This window comes from Tetranychus urticae, chromosome 3 (genome assembly GCF_039701765.1).
Source record: "Tetranychus urticae isolate SD_2017Ah chromosome 3, NJAU_TeUrti_SD_1.0, whole genome shotgun sequence".
NCBI lineage: Eukaryota > Metazoa > Arthropoda > Arachnida > Trombidiformes > Tetranychidae > Tetranychus > Tetranychus urticae.
The window spans coordinates 2,549,803-2,574,272 of record NC_142960.1 but is presented as its reverse complement, the minus strand read 5'-3'; the positions used below and the strand labels follow the sequence as shown (position 1 = coordinate 2,574,272).

At 32.7% G+C, this 24,470-nt stretch overlaps 1 protein-coding gene across 2 annotated transcripts in view; it reads right to left on the bottom strand.

The window, feature by feature from the left end:
- Positions 1-6,454: 6,454 nt before the first annotated feature.
- The window catches only part of LOC107365998 (cell adhesion molecule DSCAM-like), a 47,896-nt gene continuing 29,880 nt past the window's right edge, over positions 6,455-24,470 (bottom strand). For both annotated transcript variants that reach the window (XM_015933576.2, XM_015933577.2), the window contains exons 8-14: positions 20,645-20,803; positions 18,129-19,184; positions 17,839-18,006; positions 17,299-17,742; positions 8,548-8,844; positions 7,860-8,318; positions 6,455-7,038 (exon numbers count right to left, since the gene is read on the bottom strand). In XM_015933576.2, the coding sequence (XP_015789062.1) occupies positions 6,761-7,038; positions 7,860-8,318; positions 8,548-8,844; positions 17,299-17,742; positions 17,839-18,006; positions 18,129-19,184; positions 20,645-20,803 (2,861 nt within the window). In that variant the 3' untranslated portion in view covers positions 6,455-6,760. The remainder of the gene's footprint in view (positions 7,039-7,859; positions 8,319-8,547; positions 8,845-17,298; positions 17,743-17,838; positions 18,007-18,128; positions 19,185-20,644; positions 20,804-24,470) is intronic.

The following is a 24,470-nucleotide window of genomic DNA, read 5'->3' as shown; positions in this document are numbered from 1 at the left end:
AGAAACATTTCAAATGGTGCTCCACGCAACCGAACCAATGTAACTTGTTTTTATTGTCGAAAAGTTGGGCATCTAGCCAGTGATTGTCGCAAGACTCGTATTCAACGACCCAGATACAGCAACTGACGATTCGACTCTTCCTGATTCTGATTTATCCCCTACCAAAATTTGTAAATGTGCAATACCTCTTAAATTGATACAGGCCTCAAGCTAGTAATTATAAAGTAGTTGTTATTGACACAGTTGTGTCTCGAATATTGTTAAACTGTATCAATCAATAATTACACAGAATTGTCTGTAATCGAAACAATGTTTACTCCTAAAGGAGTATAAAAACGAATTGTTTTATCATTTAAGTTATCATTAAAGTAATGGTTTAAAACGAACTAACATCTTATATCTTTACCATCAACTTTATTTTGATCAATTGGCGACCACGGCAGGATGGTCTGCCCACAACTCACAACACAACAGAACCAATTAAATTTAGCTTTGAAAAAAATAAAATTTTCACGTAGAACCTTTAACCAATCTTTCTCAACAGATAACTCTTCATCTCCTGTCGTCAAGCCTCCTCAACCATCAGCCTCTCTCATCAATAAGTCACCTTCTCCTAAGGCACCCTTATCTTTTGTCAATTCGCCTTCTCAACCGGCATCTTCCGCACTTGCTGCTTCAACTGCTGGTGGATCCTCTGCCTCATCAAAAACTTTACTTTGTAGTGGGTCAGTAGACCAAAGTAAGTAAAAAAACACTTCAACGTTTATATCGTATACCTAGATTTGCTAGAAGCCAGGGCAGTTCCATAGAGGAAAACGCCCGGTGCTGCAAATCAGGTATCGCGTACGCGAGGGTGCTGATTTGTTCAGTAGTTTACAAAAAAAACACACACACGCAAGAAAGTCCAAAACTATTTAGATTTGTTTTTTTATTATCTATAGATGACAGTTCGAGACTAGATCGTCAACGCAGACGAAACAGGAATTCGCGTATACACAAAAAATTAAATGAAACAGAAAATAACTGCAAATAATACGCTAGTCTGATCAATAGGGACCATTGTAATCGCAATGTAAATATGTAGTTGAACTAAATAAAAGTTATTTCAAGTCGGAACTCTGTTTAGTAAAGTTCTTAATCTTTACATTCATGGTGGCTCGTATGCGGCTCGCTTTCCTTCGTTTTTCATGTGGAAGTCAAGCAACACATACTTCCATCTTAAATCAGCAACAGCAATTAAGCAATTGTCATCTTAAATGTTTCACAATTGAACCTTCAATTTAATTTTAATTACTAAACCAAATTGTCTCATTATCAAATCTGGTTTCAAAGTAAAAATAAATTTGGACCAGTTGAAAGTCATCTGGAAAGCAATTTAATCACCAGCAAACTCTTATTCACTCAGTCAGTTCTCATCCCGATTATAAACTTGAGCTGAACCGTAAGTAAATGAAAGTTAGATTCAAATAATATTTAGTTAACGTACTCTAGCATTAAAAAAGAACCTAATTGTGTACCTAATCTAAAATATATCATTCTAGTTAGATTGAATAATACTCTTATACTCATAATACCTAAATTTATTTTCATCAATTTTTCAAAATGTATCGATCCATGGTTTAAGAACTTTCCAGTTCGCCATCTTTCGTACATCTCCAATCTTGATTCTTATTTTTTGAAAATAATTTCATCCCAATACCATTGTATAGATTCATGGTTTAAGAACTTTTCAGTTCGCCATCTTTCATACATTTCCCAGTCTATATTCCTAATTTATCTGAAAATAATTTGATCTTAATACCTAAACTGTATCGATTCATGGTTTAAGAACTTTCCAGTTCGCCATCTTTCATACATTTCGATTAATTCGCTATCTAATTCTAATTCAAGTTTAATTAATCCTAAAATTTATCAATTGATTACATTTACTACTTGCATAATTAAGATTTATTTAAATGCTTTCTCGGTTTAACGCTGAATTAGTTACATTTATTCTACAATTACGAATGACTAAAGATAATCTTCAAGAGAAGTATCTAAGATAAAAAACAATTAATCAATATTTTAGCTAATTATCAGCAAAACACTTGGATCTATTCTCATATCACTAATAATATATGAAACAAGGAATCGATAAAAATAATTTGTGTGCTTGTCAAGATGAATTAAGTTTGAAAGACAAATTAGATCAAATAAAATCACATTGTACCTAGATAAGTCAACTTTTAAAGATTAATCATTAAACAAATAAATCAAGTCTACAAATAGACTACACCCAGACTAACAAAATTAAATTGTATTGCATTGAAAATTACATCTAAATTGATAGATTACTCGCAGAAAAACCACACCTCACTTGATTGGATTTGAAAGAGGAATTATTGCGCAATCTTGAATGCTTGCAAATTCACACGAAGAAGAATTACGATTGAATTAAATTAGAAGTGATTCCTTTAGTAAAGCTTTTACACACTATTTCGTGATCAAATATTTTAATAAAATATCCAAAAATCTTGCGTGCTTGACAATAGTTAAATTATGAAAATTACAAAAGGCACTTTACTTTTTAATGAATATTGATAAATTGGTTTTTCTATTATATCTTTTCAACTTAATTTTCCTTGAATTCTGTAATAACCTCAACAATTACATAAGGCGTTGGTTTCTAGGAGAGTTTATACTATCGACAGTTTGTTTCTTGGCATTGATTACAATCATCTCTATTATAATAATAGAAATGAATAGGATTAATTAAATTCAGATATCACGAATAAATTACAATCTAACTGACGCATTGCAGGGTACACCCTAAAACATTGAAAGCAAAATCTTTTGTTGTAAACCATTCATTCAATGAATCATCACATGTGAAATAAAAATTGAATACCTAAAAATAATCAAAATATAGAGATTAAAGCAATAAGTACTGCATTAAGAATCCACCCTTGGTTTGTTAACCATCAACCGATAGTAATGTTGCTTCATCACGTAGTTCCCTAGTTCCCCTATTAGAGCACTCTGGTGCAGTGATAGCTGATACAACATACTTACTTCTACAACTTGACCTACTTTTCCAGTTCAGACCTAATGTGCTTCTTTGTGACAAACCGTTTAAATAAATGATCACTTACCAAAATAAAAAACAAAGGTGATTTCAATTGTTTGGCGAGCAAGCTTCAACTGTTGTTGATGGTGCTTTATCTTTAGCACCCCTCTCGGCCACCGGCCATTTGGCCCAATCAGCTCGCATTGACGCAGGTACATCAAACTATTAATCTAATTACTTCGATTCCGTCGGTAACTTTTGTGACCTTGTCCTCATCAATACAAAGTATAGCACCCCATGGAAATAGTTTTGGTCGCTGTTTTACCCCAATTTTGTTTATACCACCCTAAGCAACTCTAACATCACACGATATTGTTAAATAACAATCGCTGGAGTTCCGTTCCTTACCCACTACATGCTTATAAAGCAATCTGATGTCCGTAAATTTATAAAGACATTTTTTGTACGCAAATACAAATACACAGGCATTTTTTTACTTATATTCAGTGGCTGCTTTCTCTTGGTTTACCAACATTCTCCTTTCCCCTTCTACATTGCTACTATCTCGACCGGCCCAATCTTTTAGCTGTTCCAAACTCACTTCCTGCATCCTACTTAACTCTATCCTGGATCGATAAATCTATCCTCAGGAATTCTGGACTGCTCACATTAACCCCCGCGAAGAATAAAGTACTCGGTTTGAGCGTGAATTGGAGTGTTGACGGGGTGATAACCCATATCAGCATGGCTCAGAACGAATTGTGCTAGCGGTACAGGTGGACTTTCGATGATTCCTCGCTTATTCTTTGATCTTTCTTTGATATTTTAGATTTTTTATGAGATTCAGTTTTATTCAATTCACTGGGTTCGGATGGTATATTTCTATCTACTTCACTGTTAACATTATTGTTGTTGTCATCATTTCCATGATTATACCCATTACCATTGTTGCAGTTATCATTATTACCATTATCATTGCCACAGTTATCATTATTATCGTTATCGTTGTTACAATTATCGTTATTACCATTATCAGCCTCATTATTTCCTGTGTCATCGTTGTTCCTTGTCTCCTCTCGTCGTATGCTAAAATCGATCCAAAATCGTCCTGATGGCGAAGGAACTGTACCCGGAGTGTATGAGAATTCATAATCCACAGACGAGTCATCATTCAAAGCTAAATTCTCGGATTTACCAGGAACAGGTTCTTGTGCGCTCGCTGAAAAAGTAAAGCAAACAAGAAATTAACTATATTTATAAATTTTCAATTCAAAATTGTAGCAATCAAAGCTGTAGCTCACGCCGTCAAGTATAAATGTAACTAGAAAAGCAAAAAACGCAGACGTGAGGGAGCCTTGGAAAGAATCCAAAGGATGGGAAAAGGGAGTCACTGAAAAGAGCCGAAGAGAAAGAAACGAAATCGAAATCTCACCCAGAGAAAAATAAGAGCAGGCGATAAAACATGAATACAGCAGCATAGAAGGTGACATCTTTTGAGTGAATTAAGAAAAATAATCACAAAAACATGAAACTAAACCTGGTTTTAGATGAACTCTCCATGAGGTCTTGTATTGTTACTACCAATGAATGAACATATGATAAACCAGGTACCGTTTCGTATCTATGAAGTGTGCAGGCGCCCTATTCAAACTCTGTTTTCGTTGACTCGTTGCTTTGGCTTACTATCCATTGTTTAAGTTGCAGTAAAATATCTTTGAGTAATTGTATCATTTTTTGCATAGTAAATAGTTGTTTTTCTGCTTAGGTTCTGTATTTTCTTTGAAACAGGAGTTGTTTCAATGCGACGCGGGGCAATTGTAACGTAAATAAATGCCCTGATATGGTTATGAAGTATTTTCCACTATAAGGTGATGATAATTGTATTTTAATTGATAACCTTTATTTGGATTAATGTACATATATAGTAATGTTGACTGATGACACTTTTCCCTAGTATATACACACTCCCGAATGATGGAGAAGTTAGTTCTGTTAAGATAAGCCTTTTAACTTGACATCCACATTGATATTGTAACTCTCATCTGTTTGTATCAAGCCTTCCCTTGTTCCCTTATGAATCCTACTATAATCCATTAAACTAGTTCAAAACTAAAGTTGATTCACATTTTCATTAATGTTGTCCTCTTTTTTCGTTACAGAAAAATGAATCTTTAGGGCGAGAATCAGTAAGTTACTATTGAACACCGTATCTCCATAGATTACTGCATAGAAATCGGTGGAAAAAACAAATTTCATTTTCGCCTCAAGGATTTATTTTTCTTGATTGATTTTTTACGAGCATTCAAATAAGAAACATTTGACTGAAATTGCAATAAATTTTGTACACTCATTGAATTGATAATTAATGATGGACCAAACTTTTGAAACATTTCATATTAATGTTAAAATTTTCAAAATTGATTCTAATTGTTAAGAATTTGTTTTCAAATGCTCAACACTAAGCGAAAGATTGAACGCGATTCAACCTGTAAACCATGAAGAAATAATCTAATTATCTCAAAATTTTAATATAAAAATCTTGGGTGAACTTGTGGAATAAACTTTTGAAATGGAGTGTAGAATATATTTCACTAACCGGAGTTGCACTATCTTTCTCCTATCATGTTATTAAAAAAAATTTTGACTGTAAATTTTCAAACTGTATTTTGCAACGATCCAAAAACCATGAAGCCTAAATCGTAGAAACAAAAATTTTTCTATTTCACCGTTTCAAGTTCTAAATCAATGAAGAGGAAAATCTGAACCTCTAGCTAAAGCAATTACAAGAGAAAAGATCAAACTAATTAGTTCCAAAATTTCCAAAACAGCTTAGTCCAAATCTGTTTGAATAGAAAAGTTATAGCACTATGCCATTTTTATTTCTGATTTTTATTCTGTTCAGTTTTATCTTCTGAAATTAGAATGCATTGACTCTGAGCTACAATTCCAGTCTGGTTAATATTATCAATTCGACGATGGCCATGATAAACACACATTAGCAAAAATAGTTTTGTGTTTAAAACTAATTAATCATTGACCAGAATTGAGCCAAGCAAGTATTTGAGCACACTGAAGCAATTCATCGTAATAATTACAATTCTCATGAAATGAAAGTAATAAAAATACGCAATCGGATTGATTGCCATTCGCCGCATTTTGAGCTAAATAAACAACCATCCATGATCAATATTGCAATTTGATTTGCAAGAGATAGATGGAGACAGGGAACAGATACAGTGAAACTTGTCATAAGTCTTGAACAACTCGTTGACCATACGCAGTTCAGCTCATTACATGCAGTTTTAATCTCACGTCAGTGTTAATAGCTCGCCATTGCGAATTCCGACTGATTTCACCACAATCTCTGGCTCAGCAGAATAGTTACATTCATTATCTAGAAGAGGGCAATGAGAAGCGACAATGTTTCATTCTTTTTAATTCGTTACCAAAAATATACAATTTTGCATTCGAATGAACAGTTTAATCAATTTTGTACATTGAAATTAAATAAAAGAAAAAGTTAATCTTTTGTGAAATTTGCATTCCATGTTGATAAACTATGGGTAAAAGAGTGAGAAAAAGACACTTATTTTTCTCTATTTCGCTCCTTTTTTTATAATTACATTTGAGCTTTCATCTTGTAACGATTGTACATTTGTCAGGATAAAAAATGCCCAGAGAGGCAACAATAAGGAAAGGACACATTCACAGGTATTAATGAAGTGCTGTGAAAATTTTCTGCTGACGATGAGGTACATCATAAATGTGATCGTAAACCCCTTTCCTTGGAATCCGATTATCAATAACAAAACGATACTCGTCCTCCATTGAACATAATTGACCTGGATTATCTCGAATCTCAAGATTCTCATTGTTTCCTGTTGAATAAAGGGATGTACAATAGGCTCGCTGGTGTTCATAGACAGGTTCACCTTTGATTGCCTTATTATATGAATGAAGGGAAACTGAATCAGCACCCTGGTGAGTCCCATCTATCATCATGGTGCATAAGAGAGAAGAGTAAGAAAAGTGAGAATTAGATACAAGACAAAAAAGCAACTTGATAATGATGATGATTATAATGATAATTAAATGTATCATCAAAGCGAAAGAAGGAAGAGCGAAAAAAAGAAACAGTTTTTTATCTTGTTGCCATTATTTTTACATCATCATCATCATGATCATGGTAATCATTAAATGAGCTGATATTACTAATAGCATAATAACTTGGATTTGCTGTTGAATCCAGTTCTTGTTGTTACTCAACTAGAAACAATGATAAACCCTGTCATTATTTTTCAGTGTTCAGTAAAAGAGAGAAAGACAAAAGTTTACTTTGACTGAACAAATATTGTATGGAAAAAAATGTTTAATTCGAAGCAATAATTTTTTTCGATTTATATTTATATTTCAATTCATTTTCTCGCGAGAGAAAGCAATCGTTCTTCACTGACTTTAAATGATAATTAAAGGTAATCTGAAACTTGGGCATTGACTTTATCCTGTGAAATGATTGAGATTTTGGTTATTGATGGAGAGGCTGGATTGAAGAGTCAATCTGATGAAATAATGTGAAAAATGATAATCACGATTGATATTTGATATAAAAAGAATGGCAAAAATGATGTTCCCTCGAATTCATTTTTTCACTTTTTTCAAGTCATTGAGCTACTCGAATGATTGGCTATCAATTTGTTCATTATTACAAGAGCATTAAACTTTGATTGGGTTGGCTTGATTAGATTTGAGGTCAATTTGAGAAACTTTAGGTTCTTCATATTGAACTCTTGTCAAGTGGTCCTTCAATACTTACAAAGGTCACTTTGAATTGTTTCACGTTGAGGTCTCAAAAAGACTATGTAAATGGCGAATAGGGCAACCAAAATGAGAACAATAATGGCACTTATTGAGGGAACCAAAATCATCAATCCTTCGACCAGTGATTTAGAGTCATTGTAAAGTAAAGGGGCAACTGTGGCTCCAGTTATGTCGAGAGTGGCAACCAGATATTTGGCTTCGGTTGGACCAGCTTCATTCTTAGCCGTCACAAGTAAATCATACCAGGTTCCGGGCAACATTTCTCTGATATCGATTCGATCAAGATTGGGAAGAATTCGATTGGAATGAAGAATCCATTCAGGTTGATATTGAGGTTTGTATTGAACCTCAAAATAGTCAATCGGACATTTACCATCAGACCAATTGGTTAACCATAAAGTAACCATGGTAATGTTACTCGTAATGAATGAATTTTTATCTGGAGCAATTGGAGCTTAGTAATTTAGAAGAAAATCCGAAAAAAGAAAAGAAATGAGAAAAGAATTGGTAACCATGACAACAAGAGAATTTCATTTTCAAAGTCGATCTTCAACTAGCCATACATTTATTCATAGATTTTCGTCATTTTTCGAAAGATGCTTGACTACATGTTGATGTAATCAAGTTGCACTTTCGAGCACAAAGGATCGACTTGAACTGAAGAGATTGAGAAAAATTCTTACCTGTTCCTTCGGTTTTGAAGAAAATTTCATTGCTTGGCTCACCTTTACCGACTTCATTAAAGGCACACATTCGAGCCGAATATTTGGTTCCACAAAGTAAATTTGATAAAAGGTAACGTCGATAAATCTTGGGCAGTCTAATGTCATCATAAACTTCTTCCTTTTCAAACTTGTCACAACGAAAGCTCAAAATGAAACCGTGAATTGAATCGGCTTCAGCATAACCAAGTGACCAAGTAAGTGAGGCACTGCCACTGGTTGAACTTTCAAAGGACAATTTGGGTGCTTTTGGTGGATCTGAAAGAAAAATGAGGAAAAAATGTTCCAATTAGATTAATGATTATGATGACACTAATGAAATGTTGAGCTTTTTGTTTCTCTACATTCATTTCGTTTATTCCTTTCTAATCCAAATTTATTCCAAATTCCAGTCAACTTGTTCAATTGTAAAGAAATACTTTTTTTTCTAACCTTTATTCTTGCACTTTTAACCTTTTTCCCTTTTCATCAAAATAATTGTTCCAAATTATTACCAAAAAATGCAACAATAATTAGCAAAGTTCATCATTAAAACTCACAGAATCAACCTTTTGTTTAACTTCCAATGTATTTCATTTGTTGAAACTCGAAATGCTGTTTATCAAATTATCAGTTTAAATTCAGTTTTACATTTACATTTATAAATCACTAAGAGTGTGCAGAAAATGTGTAAAGATAAAAATGAAAGGGAAAAAAGTGTTTTATATCGTTATCAGTTGTCATGTTTATTCAGCTAAAATTAATTCAGTTAACCTGAGCATTATCAATAACAAGTAGAATAATCATTCAATAACATTAATATTGTCATCTTTTTAAATTCCGCCAGAATGCACAGAAAAGAAAATCAATGAAAAAGTTGTGCAATTTGACAATTTTTAGCAAACCATTTTTAGAAGCATTTCACTTAAGAAAAAGTCATCTCATATCTTTATTCAGGGATATTTCAAGTAACAATTATTTTGCAAATTATCAATAAGTAATCACTCGCACTGTGAATGCTCACCAGAAAAAAATGGAGTCGAAATTGACTCAAGTTTTTCACTTCACATCTAATAGTTCAGTTAATCAATTTGGTTTTGAGAAAACTTAGTTAATCTTTCCAAGTTGAGAAGTTGCCCCATTTTATGCACATTTGTGATCATACTTTGCACTCAAATAACTCATGAACGGTTTATGTCAGAGTGCAGATTTGTGCCAGGGACTTGGAGAGTTTATCAACTTTAAGTTCAGATTTTCAAGATGACTCAAGGTTCCCTGATTATTTGACCTTTGACAGAAATATTTAGGTCGTTTGCTAAAAGGGTCAACCTTTTTTACTCTTGTTTAATTTTTTTCTCGATAAAGAAACTAGCATAAAAGAAACCCGAATATTCAAAATCAAGTTTTGTCAACAGAAGAATACGCTAACATGCACATTCTTCGGACAAGATGAGTTGACCGCCAGCGCATGTAAAAAAGATGTAAGTGTCCAACAAACGTAATTAACTAACGTCCAGTTAACCAATTCATTTCAGGTGGCTCTTATATGTTTCTAACTGTAACAAACATCAACCGGTGTAAATATCTGGTGATTTCAGAGAACGGCATTCAAATGACTGTCAAAGGTCAAATAGCTGAATGTCTCTGAATAACTTCGAAGGTTCGAATCCATCATTCTTCAATTTGTTGAAACTCATGGTTCGCATCTTAGGTATTTAGCACCAACGTGAGTTATGACTTTGAACAAACATACGCTATATTGACTTTCTAATAATCCTTTATGCAGAGTCTTGACTTTTGAAACAAACTAGTACATTGTATTCAGAAATGTTGGCCAAGACTTTTAGCCACATTACAAGTTGTATTGATAATTGAATGGTTTTTGTTGGAATAAAGTACGATAACTAAATAATGCAATGAGATTTTTGGTTTCCATGACTGTGCATAGTTATAATGTGATGGTCGTCAGAAAAATTAGAAAACAAATGAAAAGAGAATTTAATGTAAATAAGAATAAATTTGTTCAATTCTTGATTCTATTTTTCAAATTGGCTAAATTTGTGATGAACCATGTTTACCAAGATGAACATGGAGACAAAATGATGAGGATGTCAAGTGAAATGAAAGATGTTGAAAAGAAATGTAAAACTACTCTAAAGCTATATCGAGAGAAAAGAAAAGTTTTCAAGTGAATCAATCGTTCAGAATAATAACGATACTTGGAATCATTTTTTATACAAGAAAAGAGAGAAAAAAAATTTTTCTCATTTTTTGATCATCTTTTTGTCTAACGATTTAAAAGAAACAATGTTAACGACTTAAGTCATCAAAAAGAAAATGGTTTTTTTCTCTTGCAAAAGAAAGCAACGAAAAGAGACTCACAATTGAAACTATTATAATCAAGTAAAGCTATGAAAAAAATATGAAAATACTCATTGGAAGGGAATTTTTTCTTTCTCTTTACTTTACTCTTGGAACAAAATGTTGAGATTTTCAGATGAATGATTCGAGTTTGATTTGTGCAGGGAAAAACGTTGCCAGTTGAAACACAAACTCGTGTTGCTGATCAACTTTTAATGTTAACTTTTATTCCAAGTAAATAAGAAAAAAGCAAATTCAATGAAATGATTCAATTGAAATTCAAAAGGGTAAAGTTGGTGAATATCAAATTCATTGTTTTCCCTTTGCAAATGTTTCGATTTTAATGTTTTTCCATTGATCCCATCATTGACCCAAACTCTAATGATATGGAAAATGATAATAATTGGAATATCAAAACATTTCTCAAACAGAATTCTAATGAATATTCCAAGCATTTGTTTAATCATGACGAGTAGTTGAGTTGGTTTTTTGTTCTTTGCGCTTTTGCTCTCCATTCATCAACCATGTTAGACAATTGGAAGAAGAAGAAGAAGAGCAAAAAAGAAGTTTTTTGGTTCTTTTCTTCTTCTCCATTGGGTGTATTTCTTGGTTAATTTTCAGGTCAATTGGAACAAATTTGGTCACATGAATCATGATTCAATTTAGTCTTGCTTTCATATTAAACTTGTTTAACCTGACAAAAGGTATTTTCCAGTTCAATGGATCAAAAGAAAAGGCTCGTGCATTCATTCACAGAATTTCAATCAACCCTGACTAACCTGTAACTACATTTATTTTTCAACAGATAATCTTTTGTTTCACTTTTTCCACTGATTTATTAATTCTTTTAAATCAGTCTTAACCCTCCGTTGCTACTCTTATGACTTTTTTGTGCTCATTAAACTTCAAAACTTAATAGTAAAAAAACCTTTCGAGTTATAGATTTTTGCTTTTGGTTTATTGTCAATCACAGTCATAGGTCTATGCATCTGAAAAATCAAGATCATGGACATTATAGTTTACCTGCAATCTAGCAATAATTGTGAAGCGACCTGGTAAAATACAAAAATGTCAGAAGAGTAGTTTTGTTGAAATGCATTACCAATGCTACAGAGCAATAAAAAGACCTTTTTATTTTTTGGCCACTTTATTGCTTTTTTGTAAACACTTGCAAAAAGAGTAGTTTATAGCTTTTACAAGCCTTTGAAGGGAAAGGAAGTAAAGTTAGTGAGCTGAGGGAGGTTAAAGGTCAAACCAAACTTTTTGTTTTTTAGTTTTTAGTCTAGTTTTAGTTTTTACTTTTCTTAGTTTCTTTGACTTGTGGAGTTTTTTTCTTGCTTGTTCAATTCTTCATTTCAATATAATTTGATTTAGTTATGAATCGAGCGAGATTGGTAAATCTTGGCGATACAGAAATCGAGAATTTATTATTAAATCCAAGTGATAGTGAATCTGATAGAGGTGGAAATGATTCTGAAGAGGAAAGTGATAACAATTTGGATATACCAGAATGTGATTCTGATAGTGAAGAAAGTGAAAGTGAAGGTCCAATACCTATTTCATCGACAGCAATGGGACCATGTTCAACTTTACATCATTTGGATTTTTCAGACCATGAGGTTGAAGAAGCGAGTGATTTTCCTTCTTTTCGTAGTTGTTCGGATAACCCTAGCCAAATTATAAACACCTTTACAGGTAGGTTTTTGTATATTATTTTTTGAGCTGCATCGAAAATTAATAATTATTATATCTTATCAGGGAAGAATAATTTTTCATGGTTTGATACACCGGTAATGACTGGAAGAAGAGTAACAAACAACATCATCAGAGACTCACTCAGTGAAAATTACCACCCATGCTTATCAGGTTCGCAAGATATTGATATTTTCAAGAGATTATTCGATGCCTCTATGTTTCAACTCATCTTAAGATACACGAATTTAAAGATAAGAGAAGCTCGTCAGAAGTATCAAGGTTGCTCATATACTAATGATGTCGATTTGATTGAGCTGGAGGCTTTGATTGGATTACTCTATTACACTGCAATTTATCGAACAAGCCACACTAATTTGATTGATCTTTGGAGTACAGATGGAACAGGAATCGATATTTTCAGAGCAACTATGAGTCGACAGCGGTTCGAATTTTTGATAAACTGCTTGCGCTTTGATGATAAGGAAACCAGAAAGGATAGATTGAAAAATAATAAACTAGCATGCATCAGTGAACTGTGGAATAAATTTGATGAAAAATGTCGTCAATACTATAAACCTGGTTACAATCTCACAATAGATGAAATGTTACGTGGATTCAGAGGTAGAGTTTCATTCAAACAATTTATTCCAAACAAACCTGCCAAATACGGTATAAAAATTTTCATCCTAGCTGACAGTAAGACAAATTATTGCTTGAGATCTTTAATTTATTCTGGCCAAGGGACAATCGATGATCAACCATTATCAGCTGAAAAATTAGTGAAATTTCTTCTGATTGGATATGAGAATACTGGACGAAACATAACAATGGACAATTGGTTCACTTCAATACCACTTTGTAAAGCTTTGATGGATTCAGGTTTAACGCTTACTGGAACGGTAAGAAAGAATAAAAAAGAAATACCAATTGAATTCCAACCGAATGCATCAAGAAAAGAAGGAAGCTCAATTTTTGGTTTCAATGAGCAAATGACATTAGTTTCATATGTTCCGAAAAAACGTAAAGCAGTAATACTTCTTTCCTCAATGCATCATGATAAAAGGTGTGATAGTAAGACAGGTAAGCCAGATATAATTATGCACTACAACGCGACAAAATCTGGTGTTGACACATTGGACCAAATGTGTTCAAACTATCATTGTGGAAGAGGAACAAGAAGATGGCCAATGGTGTTATTTTTCACTCTCGTAGATATCATCGGCGTGAATACGTATATTTTATCGAGAAAAAAAATCAAAAGGAATCGATTTCTAAAAGATTTAGGGTTCGAACTGGTGAAAAAACACATGCAAAGAAGGTTGGAATGTGCAACATTGAAATTGAATGTGAGGTCTATCATAAATAACATTCTGGATATTAACGAAGATCAACCAGTAATACAAAGAAATGCGTCTTCGAGAGGTTCAGGTCGCAGATCTAATTGCTATCTTTGCAATCAAGTTTATAAACTGAAAAGAATGAGCTCAAAAAAATGTTGTGAGTGCGATAAATTTATTTGTAATGACCACATTGAGCTAACTTGTACTGAATGCAAAGAAAAAACTGATAAATAAAATTTGACAATTTAAATTCGACAATTAATAAATCAAAATCTATCATATGTCCATAACTTTTGATTGTTGATTCTGATAGATACAAATGTCCTCTAAAATATGTGATTAGTCTGATTTTAATATCTACTGCGGTTTGATTGATAAAAAATTAAGATTGAAAATTAGTGTCAAATTCATCAAAAATCAAAATTTTTGATTCGACAATTAATTAATCGAAATCTATCATATGTCCATAACTTTTGATTGTTGATTCTGATAGATACAAATGTCCTCTAAAATATGTGATTAGTCTGATTTTAATATCTACTGCGGTTTGATTGATAAAAAATTAAGATTGAAAATTAGTGTCAAATTCATCAAAAATCAAAATTTTTGATTCGACAATTAATTAATCGAAATCTTTCATATGTCCATAACTTTTGATTGTTGATTCTGATAGATACAAATGTCTCCTAAAATATGTGATTAGTCTGATTTTAATATCTACTGCGGTTTGATTGATAAAAAATTAAGATTGAAAATTAGTGTCAAATTCATCAAAAATCAAAATTTTTGATTCGACAATTAATAAATCAAAATCTATCATATGTCCATAACTTTTGATTGTTGATTCTGATAGATACAAATGTCTCCTAAAATATGTGATTAGTCTGATTTTAATATCTACTGCGGTTTGATTGATAAAAAATTAAGATTGAAAATTCATTGCATTTTCGAATATAAAGAAGTAAAAATCTCTTCTGCATTCTCACGCTGGGAACAATTATTTTTAATAGCACAATTCATAATAGTATCGAATTCAGGATCGCTCGTAGTGAATGAAAGCTCTGTTGAACAAATTAAATGAGATATACTTTTCCAATTTTCACAACTTGCCCAAGGTAATAGTCCATACAATATTTCATAAAAAACGATAGCTCCAGCCCAAACATCATATTTTGTTGTTCGTCGTCTAAGGTTGGAAGTCCAATATTCTGGAGCACAAAAATCAGGCGTAAAAATTTGTGAATCCGCTTGACCTTCATAAAAGGCTGCGTCGAAGTCAATCACAATCAATTCTTGTTTATCATTAATTGTTAGATTCTCAGGTTTTATATCACCATGTATGATGCGCATATTATGGAGGTAAGCAAAAGCATCGTAGAAATCAAGCACAAGCTTCTGAATCAAATCTAATCCTAAATTTCTGATTTCATTCATTTTTGAAAAAATACTGACACCACAATCATTGAAAATAATGAAGTCAAGCCCGAATTTCGACTCTAAATCTAAAAGTTTCATGATGTTTTGATGTCGAATTTTTTTGAGAAATTTAGCTTCCCTAATACCTTCGCCTTTCACTACACATTTTAAGATTTCTTTACCCGAATCACCTTCAATTCTGTAAATCTGTCCAGATTTGATAGCGCAAATAGCACTTCTGAAGGTTTTCTTTTTACTATTTATATAAAAAAGCTTGTCAGCTGCTTGCGTTCTGATTGAAAGAGGATCTAGTTTCCAAGAAAGGCGTATTTTCTCAAGTTTATCAATAAAATTTACCATTTCATCCCATTTCCTCTCTATTTTCATTTGAAAGTTTCTTTTGTAATTATTAATAGCATTCGTATTTTTTTTGCCATGACGGCAACCGATTCGGCTCAGAAAATTATATGGATCGTCTTTCAATGTTTGCAAAATGATATGCTTCTCGACTTTCATACCGAAAAATAAAAAAATTTGAATTGCAAAAAGTTTTATGTCTTCAGGCTTGGACTTACGATTTCTACGATCTAAAGGCTTACTTCGCATGTTCCCTATTCTGATAAAATCATGGAGATTTTCATCGAAATGACAAAGTAATGAAATTAATTCCATCTGCAATGAATAAATTGCTAAATTAGAACCTGAAATTTTCACCTGATTAGTAGTTTACAAAGCTTTAATTCTCTTACCTTTAAAATATTTAATATGAATCCAAAGATTGAACAATATTGTATTCCGATTCACAAAATTATGGTAATCCAATACAAATACACAATAATCCAATTGGAATCAAATTGATGAATATTGATGAATATTGGTGATATTGTTGAATATTAACTATTCACTAATTTATTAAAACAATTAACTAAAATGTTTGATTTGTTCACGAAAAGTATCGAAAACTGAGCACAAGAATCAGAAAACAAGATTTTTTGTTGCTGAAATGAAAATCGCAAAACTAAAATTTTGACTTGATTGCAAAAAAGAAACTTGAAAAGTCTTAGACAAAAAGGAAAAAAATCAAGTCGCCAACTAGCAAAGCAGCCCTTAAAACTAAAAAAGCAATAAAATTTAAAGTTACATTTTGGCCAGTAAGGGTCAAGGGTTACTCTTTCTTTTTAGCAATTTTTTTCCCTCTTATGCATTTTATTGTTTTATTGCACCAAACATTTTTGTCACAAGAGTAGAGTGCTTGTGACTTTTTTTAAGAGTAGCAACGGAGGGTTAATGAGATAATTTTGTTGACAAGAGAAAAGTAGAGAAAAAACTTTTGCTCATTTTACGAGTTTAACTTTGATCATTTCATGATTCACTTTCAAGTTTACCAAATTTGCTCTATTTGTTTAGTAATCATTTAAAGGTAAAGTTAAACAAAAAGTAAAGTCAACAAGCCTTGAACGTGTTTCATTTTGTGGTATAAATGATTCATTAGAAACAATTTATTTACTCAATTGTCAATGTTTAAAGACGAACCTTGCTGGACAAATCTGGTCAGTCGATTGACTTTTGTTCATTTGCTTGATAAAAGTGTAAAAATAGCTTTCAATCTTTTTGCACTTGCAAGCACTTTCTGAGCATTTCAAGTGTTTCAAGTGAAACTTGGAAATAAAGTTTGATTAAATTGCATGGTCATTGGTGATGCAAAAAAGCAATCTAATTGAATTTGTGTTGACCATTTCATGGGTTCAAGTGCAAGAATGGGTTAATTGTACCTTTAGGTGTTGGTTTGATACAGAAAAAGAGTTTTTCTTGAATCATTGTCACTAAAGTTATAATTGAATTGGAAAAGGATTTTACTTTTGGATGAGTTTTGGAAATGCTAAATTGGAATAAGCAAGTTTTTGGTTAAATTTCAAATTACCATTTGCAAAAGTTTCCACAACAATTTGGTCTGAATATGGACCTTCCCCTTCTTTGTTGAATGCTTGAACAATTATCGCATATTTGGTCGACTTTTTCAGGGAAGAAATGACAGTTTGATATTTCTTCATTTCTTTCGCTTGGTTAAAGTTTGAATTGTAACCAATTCTGTTGGTTGACTCTTCATAAGATGGCACATTGAGTAAGCTTTCCGTCACTGAGTTGCCAGAGTTGACAGACTCGTTAGGGTCAGGCAGGTGCATGGTGCTATAAGTAAATGATCCTTGTGTTGAAGCAATTTTATAGCCAATGTAAAAGCCTTCAATTACTCCCTTTCGAGGTTTACCCTCACCCGTTTCGAGGGAATCCCGAATAATCCAACTTATACGAACAGATTTTGAATCTAAAGGCACTGCGGTAATGTTTTCAGGCACAACTTTTGGAGCTGAAAATTGAATGGAAAAGAAGTAAAAGAATGTTTTTGAGAAAAAAATACAGAGTTTGGAGAGTGAAACAAATGTTGAATCTCAAGGAGTCTTACCTTCCATTCGAGTTATGAAAAACAATTCTTGGCTAAATTCACTTCGACCAATAGCATTTTCCACAGAAATCCTCAGATAATATGATGTTGATGGATAAAGATCTGTGATTATAATTGAGTTGGCTGAACTTTCACTAATGTACAAAGTTTTCCCAGAAGACCAAGTTTCTGTCAAAGTGGAAAGATAATGATTGAGTGAGAAGGAGAAAAAAGGTTGAACTGAAATTTGGATCGAGAGGGTTTCCAATGGAAATGAAGAGAAAAAAAACACTGAAAAATTGGACACTTACCAGATGCAGTTCTGTACTCGATGATGAAACCAAGAATGGGTGAGTTTCCAGTATGATGAACAGTCCAAGTAACTGTCAGCGAGTTGCTTTTTATTTGAGTTGCTCTCAGGTTATCCGGTGGATCAGAAGGTTCTTGGACAATTACTTTGACAATCGTTTTAGCGGACCCGTAAAAGTTGATTGCATTACAAATGTACAAGGCAGAGTCGTTACGGGTTGCCGAATGAATAGTCAAGATGGAAACTTTATACTTTGCATCGTCTTCTTCACGCAGGTTATAATTGGAAGAGTAACTGGTTGAAGTGTGCAAGTTGCCCTCATCACTACCCTGACTCAGTGGGTAACCATCTTTAAACCATTCAATAACCATTGGCAGAGAACCCGATGCTTGACAGATTAACTCGGTTCTCTCGCTGCGCTTCACTATCGACTTGGAAGTAACTGGACGGATTTTTGGAGGTTCATGGACCTTGAGAAAGGCTGAGACTGATATTGACTTGCCCAAGCCGTTGGAAGCTTCACACAGATAGGTTCCCTCATCATCAAGGGAAACTGTTCGTATGTGAAGTGATCCATTCTCGAGCACATGGACTCGCGGACTGCTCAGTATTGCAACAGGTTCACTTGTTTGCGTGGCAGAACGTTGAAACTTCCACCTTATAACTGGACTTGGAACACCGTCGGCTTGACAGTTGAACAGTACGGGCATCTCGGTGGTGGCAATACGACCACTTGGAGTAAGTGTAAAATGAGGCTTTGATTTGACAGTCAATTGAGCAGAGTAACTGGTCCAAGAGTGTAAACTGGAAGCTGAACAAGTATAGTTGCCCGAGTCAGTCTTGTTGAGATTTTCAATAATGAGTGAGGAAACGTATTCAGTAAGTGAGACAATGTGAATTGACGGATTGGGTTCACTTCGGTCAGCCAATGGAAGCCCATTCTTAAGCCAAGCAATAGTTATCGGTGGATCGCCCGATATAACTGAGCACATTATTGATATTCTCATTCCTTCCTCGAGACTGGTTGGAAACGAAAATGGACTCAATATTGGTGGTGCTTTTTCATGCGAACAAAAAAGAAACAACAAAAATGGCCAAAAGAGAATATTAATTTTCATCAAATTTCTTCACGTTTGAATTGATAATTGGAAATAATGATGTGCATATTTCTGTATAATGTGTCTTGCTATCAAATGAGTGTTGATGGTGAACCTACAAGTTTGACAGTTTCCAGTTGAAAATATGATAGTTAATGGTTTATGTTGACATTGTTATTTAATAAGGATTAATAATATTATCACATTTTTTTCTCACTCTACTTTTATCTTCTTTTTTACCTCATTCCAGCCTCAGACAAAATGGCCCTTTTGCCTTCCCTGTTCGTAATCTGATCTAACAATATTATCAACTATAATCAGTTAATCAATTTGATTGTCAATGGACTGTTATCATTATCACAGTGTAAATCAACGAAAGCATGAAAACGATAAAGCAAGTGTGAGAAGAGAGCAGAAAAAAAACAAGAATGAAAATAATGATAATGATGAGAATGAAATTGCCAATCACAAGAATAATGAACCATGAAAATGACGTTCCGTACTAAATGACAATACATTGACTCACAAGAATAGAGTAAGAAGCTCAACTCAAAGAGCAACAAATTCAGTGGGACAAATGATGATGAATGTTGAAAAGGAAGAGCAAATTTTTCTTTTTTCTTGTAGACAAATTTTTTCGAATTTTTTTTCCAAAATTATTTTCCTTCTCAACTCGAATTTTTCTCGCCGAAAACCTTGAACATTGAACCTTTCAAATTAAGTAAACTTGTTCTGACATGGAAATGAGTCGACTGCTGTGCCGTCTTCCTTGCAATGAGATTATTCATTAAGATGGTCAAATGAAAATCTTTTGTGTAACTAAATTTTGGCAACTCCAACAGAATGGGGACAAAGACTGGAAATCTTGTTGAACTAGATTAGGATCAAAATCTTTGTTTATATCTATTGGCATTTGCAGTTGGCTGGAAAGTCAAATAGTAAAATGGACAAAGAAAATGAAAAGACGAAAAAAAAGAAAATCTCTTGAACAGAATCTTGGATAAAGATCTTTTCATCCTGCTGCTTAGTCTCTCGATGGACTTTAATTTAACATGAATTCATCTCATCAACATAGACAATTGTCTTGCAATTATTCTTTGGATTCTTTTCTCTCTCTCTTGCTGCATGTCTTGCCTCCCTGTTCATCCAATTATTCAGCTGATAAGAGAATGAACTGTTGAAATTTATTTCTCTTTCAAACCGGAAATTATTTGAGTTACGAAAAACAACAATCGGTATTCATCTGGGAATGGCGTAAAGTTGATGTAAACTTGAGGCAAAGCATTCACAGAATGACAATGAAACTGATTAAATTCAATTTTATACCTCAGATTAAAGGGAAAAGTGGTCTTGATGTGCTGTGATGGACAATTAACATGGGACAAAAGAGATCGAAAATGTCTGTAAATCAGTTACTTACCAACAACATGAAGATAAAGATTACTTTCATATCGTTCACCATTGAGTGAGGAAACTATACACTTGTAAAACCCAGCGTCTTCCTTGGAAACTGATAAAATGTTGATCTTACCCAGACCAACGTGAATATGTCTTTCTTCAAAAGGCAAGCGTCGATTATCTGTAAAGACAAGAAAAAAAGTTATTAAATTCTCAAAATTTAGATTCCCAAAAACTGAACTCCCAATTACAAAAATTACATTCTCTAAAAAAGACTGGCATAGAATCAATTTTCTCGAAAAATGTATTTCTTTTCGTTCAGCAAATAAAAAGCAATAATAGAATCTAAAAATAGATAAACTTATAAATGTTAAACAAATGATGTCAATCCTAAACTAGGAACTCTTTTACCGTTCTAAACAAATTTTCAAACGATCTGGCGGTAATCTCAAATCATAATTTTCTCTCTGCAATATTCGCGATATATAGAACCATTAAACAAGTCTTTTCGCGAAAAATGTTCAACTAATATTCGGCAAAGAAAAAAGTTTTTCGAACATCAGTTGCGCTTGCAAAAAATTATATTTCCAAAGATTAAAAAATATCGTAATTCTTTTAGCATCAGAACTGCTCTTTTAAGTGGTTTTTAGTAAAATGTTTTCGTTTAACCGATTCTCTTGTAGCTATAATGTTGGAGTATCTAATATCAAGTTTATCTGGTTAAGACTTTTCTTCACGATAACAACAATATTGACATTTATTCTTGTCAAGTGAAACGGTCATGCATTAGACTGACTTTACTGAACAAAATGTAAAATTTGTTTAATCCTTTAAGTGCGCAATACTTATAGTCTGATTAAATTGTTGTCCTTAAAAAGTCTGCTAATTAGTGATAACGAAGAGTTGAGGTCCAAATGTGACACTTGTAAATGATAGTATTGGTGAGATGAGGGAGAAAGGAAGGAAAAGAGAAGCAAGAAAATTATCATTATCATTAACGTCATCTTAGATGACATTTTACTGTAAACATGACAAGTTTGATAACATTTTACTCTGACAAGATTCAACTTGAAACATGATACTAAAATGGATTGAAGTGACCTAAACAAAAAGGCAGCAAAACACTGGAACCAAAAATAATTTAGTTATTCATTTAATCTGAAAGAAGAAGGGAAACACTGAGAATGAGCAAGATATTCAATATTCTGTATGTGATAATAATAACTTTGTTTTTATTGATTTAGGATATTGTTATTGCTTCCCTTGTTGATAGTAATAATGATAATAACAGTGAAATAAATGGTCAAAATCTTGATAATCTTTACAACAAGGATAAGTATGGAAACTAAACAGAGAGAAAGAGTGAGAATAAAAAAGAGCAAACATTTTGATTGTCCAATCAATTTGCTATCATCGTAAAATGTACAAATCAATTGAGTTAAAAGATAGTATCGTTTAATGTTATTAATAACAGTTTACATGAACATCTAATGTTTAATTATCACAAATCGAATTATTTTTCAGAAAATTTTCTAATTCTCTTCAGTGCAATTGCATCGACAAAAGTTAAATAAAAGTTTTGACGAAATTTTCGATCCAAATGCTAATGAGAAGTTTTAAAATTTTGAAAAACATTTGATCTCGTTGTTTGTTCAAGACGACTAGAACTAAGTCTATCTCGAAATTTCATTTTTTTGTTTCATGTTTTGCTCGGATTTCCTGAATTTTTTCAAGTTTTGCAGTTCTCTTTGGTGAAAGTTTATGCAATAAAGTTGATAATATCGAAGTACAGTTTTGAATACAATTCTGTTGTTGTATTAGGCTTGCTTGAATAATGGCCTGAAGAAAGTGAAGTTTATCGATCAAAAAATGAAATAAAATTTTCCATTGTAATTAACACTTTGACCGAGTTATTGAAAGTTAAAGGGAGTAAAATTTCACTTTTTATATTATTAAATATATTGAATCTGAGTAAAGCTGTCAAACAAATTTTCACTCCAATCTACGTTTCACTTTTAACCATGTTCAATCATGATAGCTATTCAGCTATCATACCTATTTTCCAGTTTAGTTACCTTGTTGTTGGTGAGCTTTAGATTTTTTTCCTCCTATTCAAGCAATATTTTTACACGTTAAACTTGCTTGTTATTTCTGGCCTTTTCACAATTTCACATGCCAATCACATCTCAACAGAACATTCAGTAATTTTTGGTCAAATGATTGATAACATGAGCACGTAAATGTTTTACTTTGTTTTCTCAAAGTTTCTTTACTCATGAACTTCCATTACTCACAAAGTCTAACTTTCATCCACACTCAAGCCTCACTCCCAGACTCACTCCCAGCTTTACTCCCAGTTCCAACTCCCAGCAAGAATTGAGTGTTATTTTCAATAAATGTTGGAAATGAATATATCTGTGTAAAACTTGAAATTTTCTTGGGCTCTCTCTACTTATTATTCTGAGTAACCTCGGTAAATATATCAAAAGTGTGCATGTAAGATTGCTGATAAGCTTGTAAGGGCAGTATTGGGAAACAAAATATCAATAAAATTGTATCCAAAGAAATGAGAATTTTTTCCGATTCTGCCTTTTTCTTCTGATTCTTTCATTGCTTTTTTCTTTTTCCTTCTTTTTTTTCATATTAAAATGCAAAGAAAAAAAAAGTCTGGATATTACCATTCCAGGCTATAGTTCTGTAATTGACCTTACTCAAGGGTATTATTTGCTTTGATATGCACAAGATGCTACAATCTCATCCAATTGGCGTAAACATTTTTTTCCCTGTCAATATAAATCTTGTTATATATAAATATATTTTCTGTCATATTTTTTCATCTTCATTACCATAAAGGACAAGATAAAGATTTGAATCCTTTCAAGGTAATAACACTAATCAATAACAATAAAAGTTTGACGTAAAAGTATTGCATGCTTGATACCATTGGCTGTATACAATAACTGCAAGTCACTCTGTCTCTAACCTAATTACTGGTGATGATAAACATGCGAGAAAAAAGCTGTGATATGAACACGAAAAGAACAGCATTTTGTGTCAAATTTTTTCTTCTACTCATTCAATTGGTTTCATCCAACAACATTAAAAAGATTGACAAGAAATGACTAAATCAAGGTGTAAATAATGGTCAATGATATACTCATTCCAGGTAAAAAGACATTAATCAAAAAAGTTATCAACACTTGACAGTCACGAAGTCCCTTGAAAGACTTGGAGTTTGCTGTTGGAATAATCATCGTTAAATGGCACAATTGATCAAGTTAATTGTTTTTGAATCAACATAAGAGAGAAAAGACAATTTTTCGGAAAAATTCATTTTCATCTTTTCCATCGTGTTAATCATGATGATTACGTGGAGAGAAAAATTTCCATTGCAAGCGTCACGCTTTGGCTAAATGTTGTCATCGAACAATCTATTTCACTTTTTTTCTTCTTTCTTCGTTTATTCAATCTTGCCATTCTTTCGCTGCAACTCATGTGGTTACATGATATCATGTTGTACAACAAGACAGGCAAAGGGTAATGTAGTATTTAGTAAACCAGAAAGAAAAGATAAACATAAAGTGAAGAATGAAAATGAGCCAAAATCATGGGAAACAGTGAAATGTGTAAAACATTTATATCCATTTATCTGTTTAGTTTTGACTCGAGTTTCATCTTCTAAATTGTATCAGAATGAGAATGGGAATGAGCATGAAGTTTGTGGAAGCAAAGCTTATTACAAGGTAATTCATCTTCACTCCAATTCTTTACATGATGTTGTGTTGCCTCGTGTGTTTCAGTCAGAATAACAACCGTTGGAAATGACATTTTTCTCTCTCTTTTTCTTT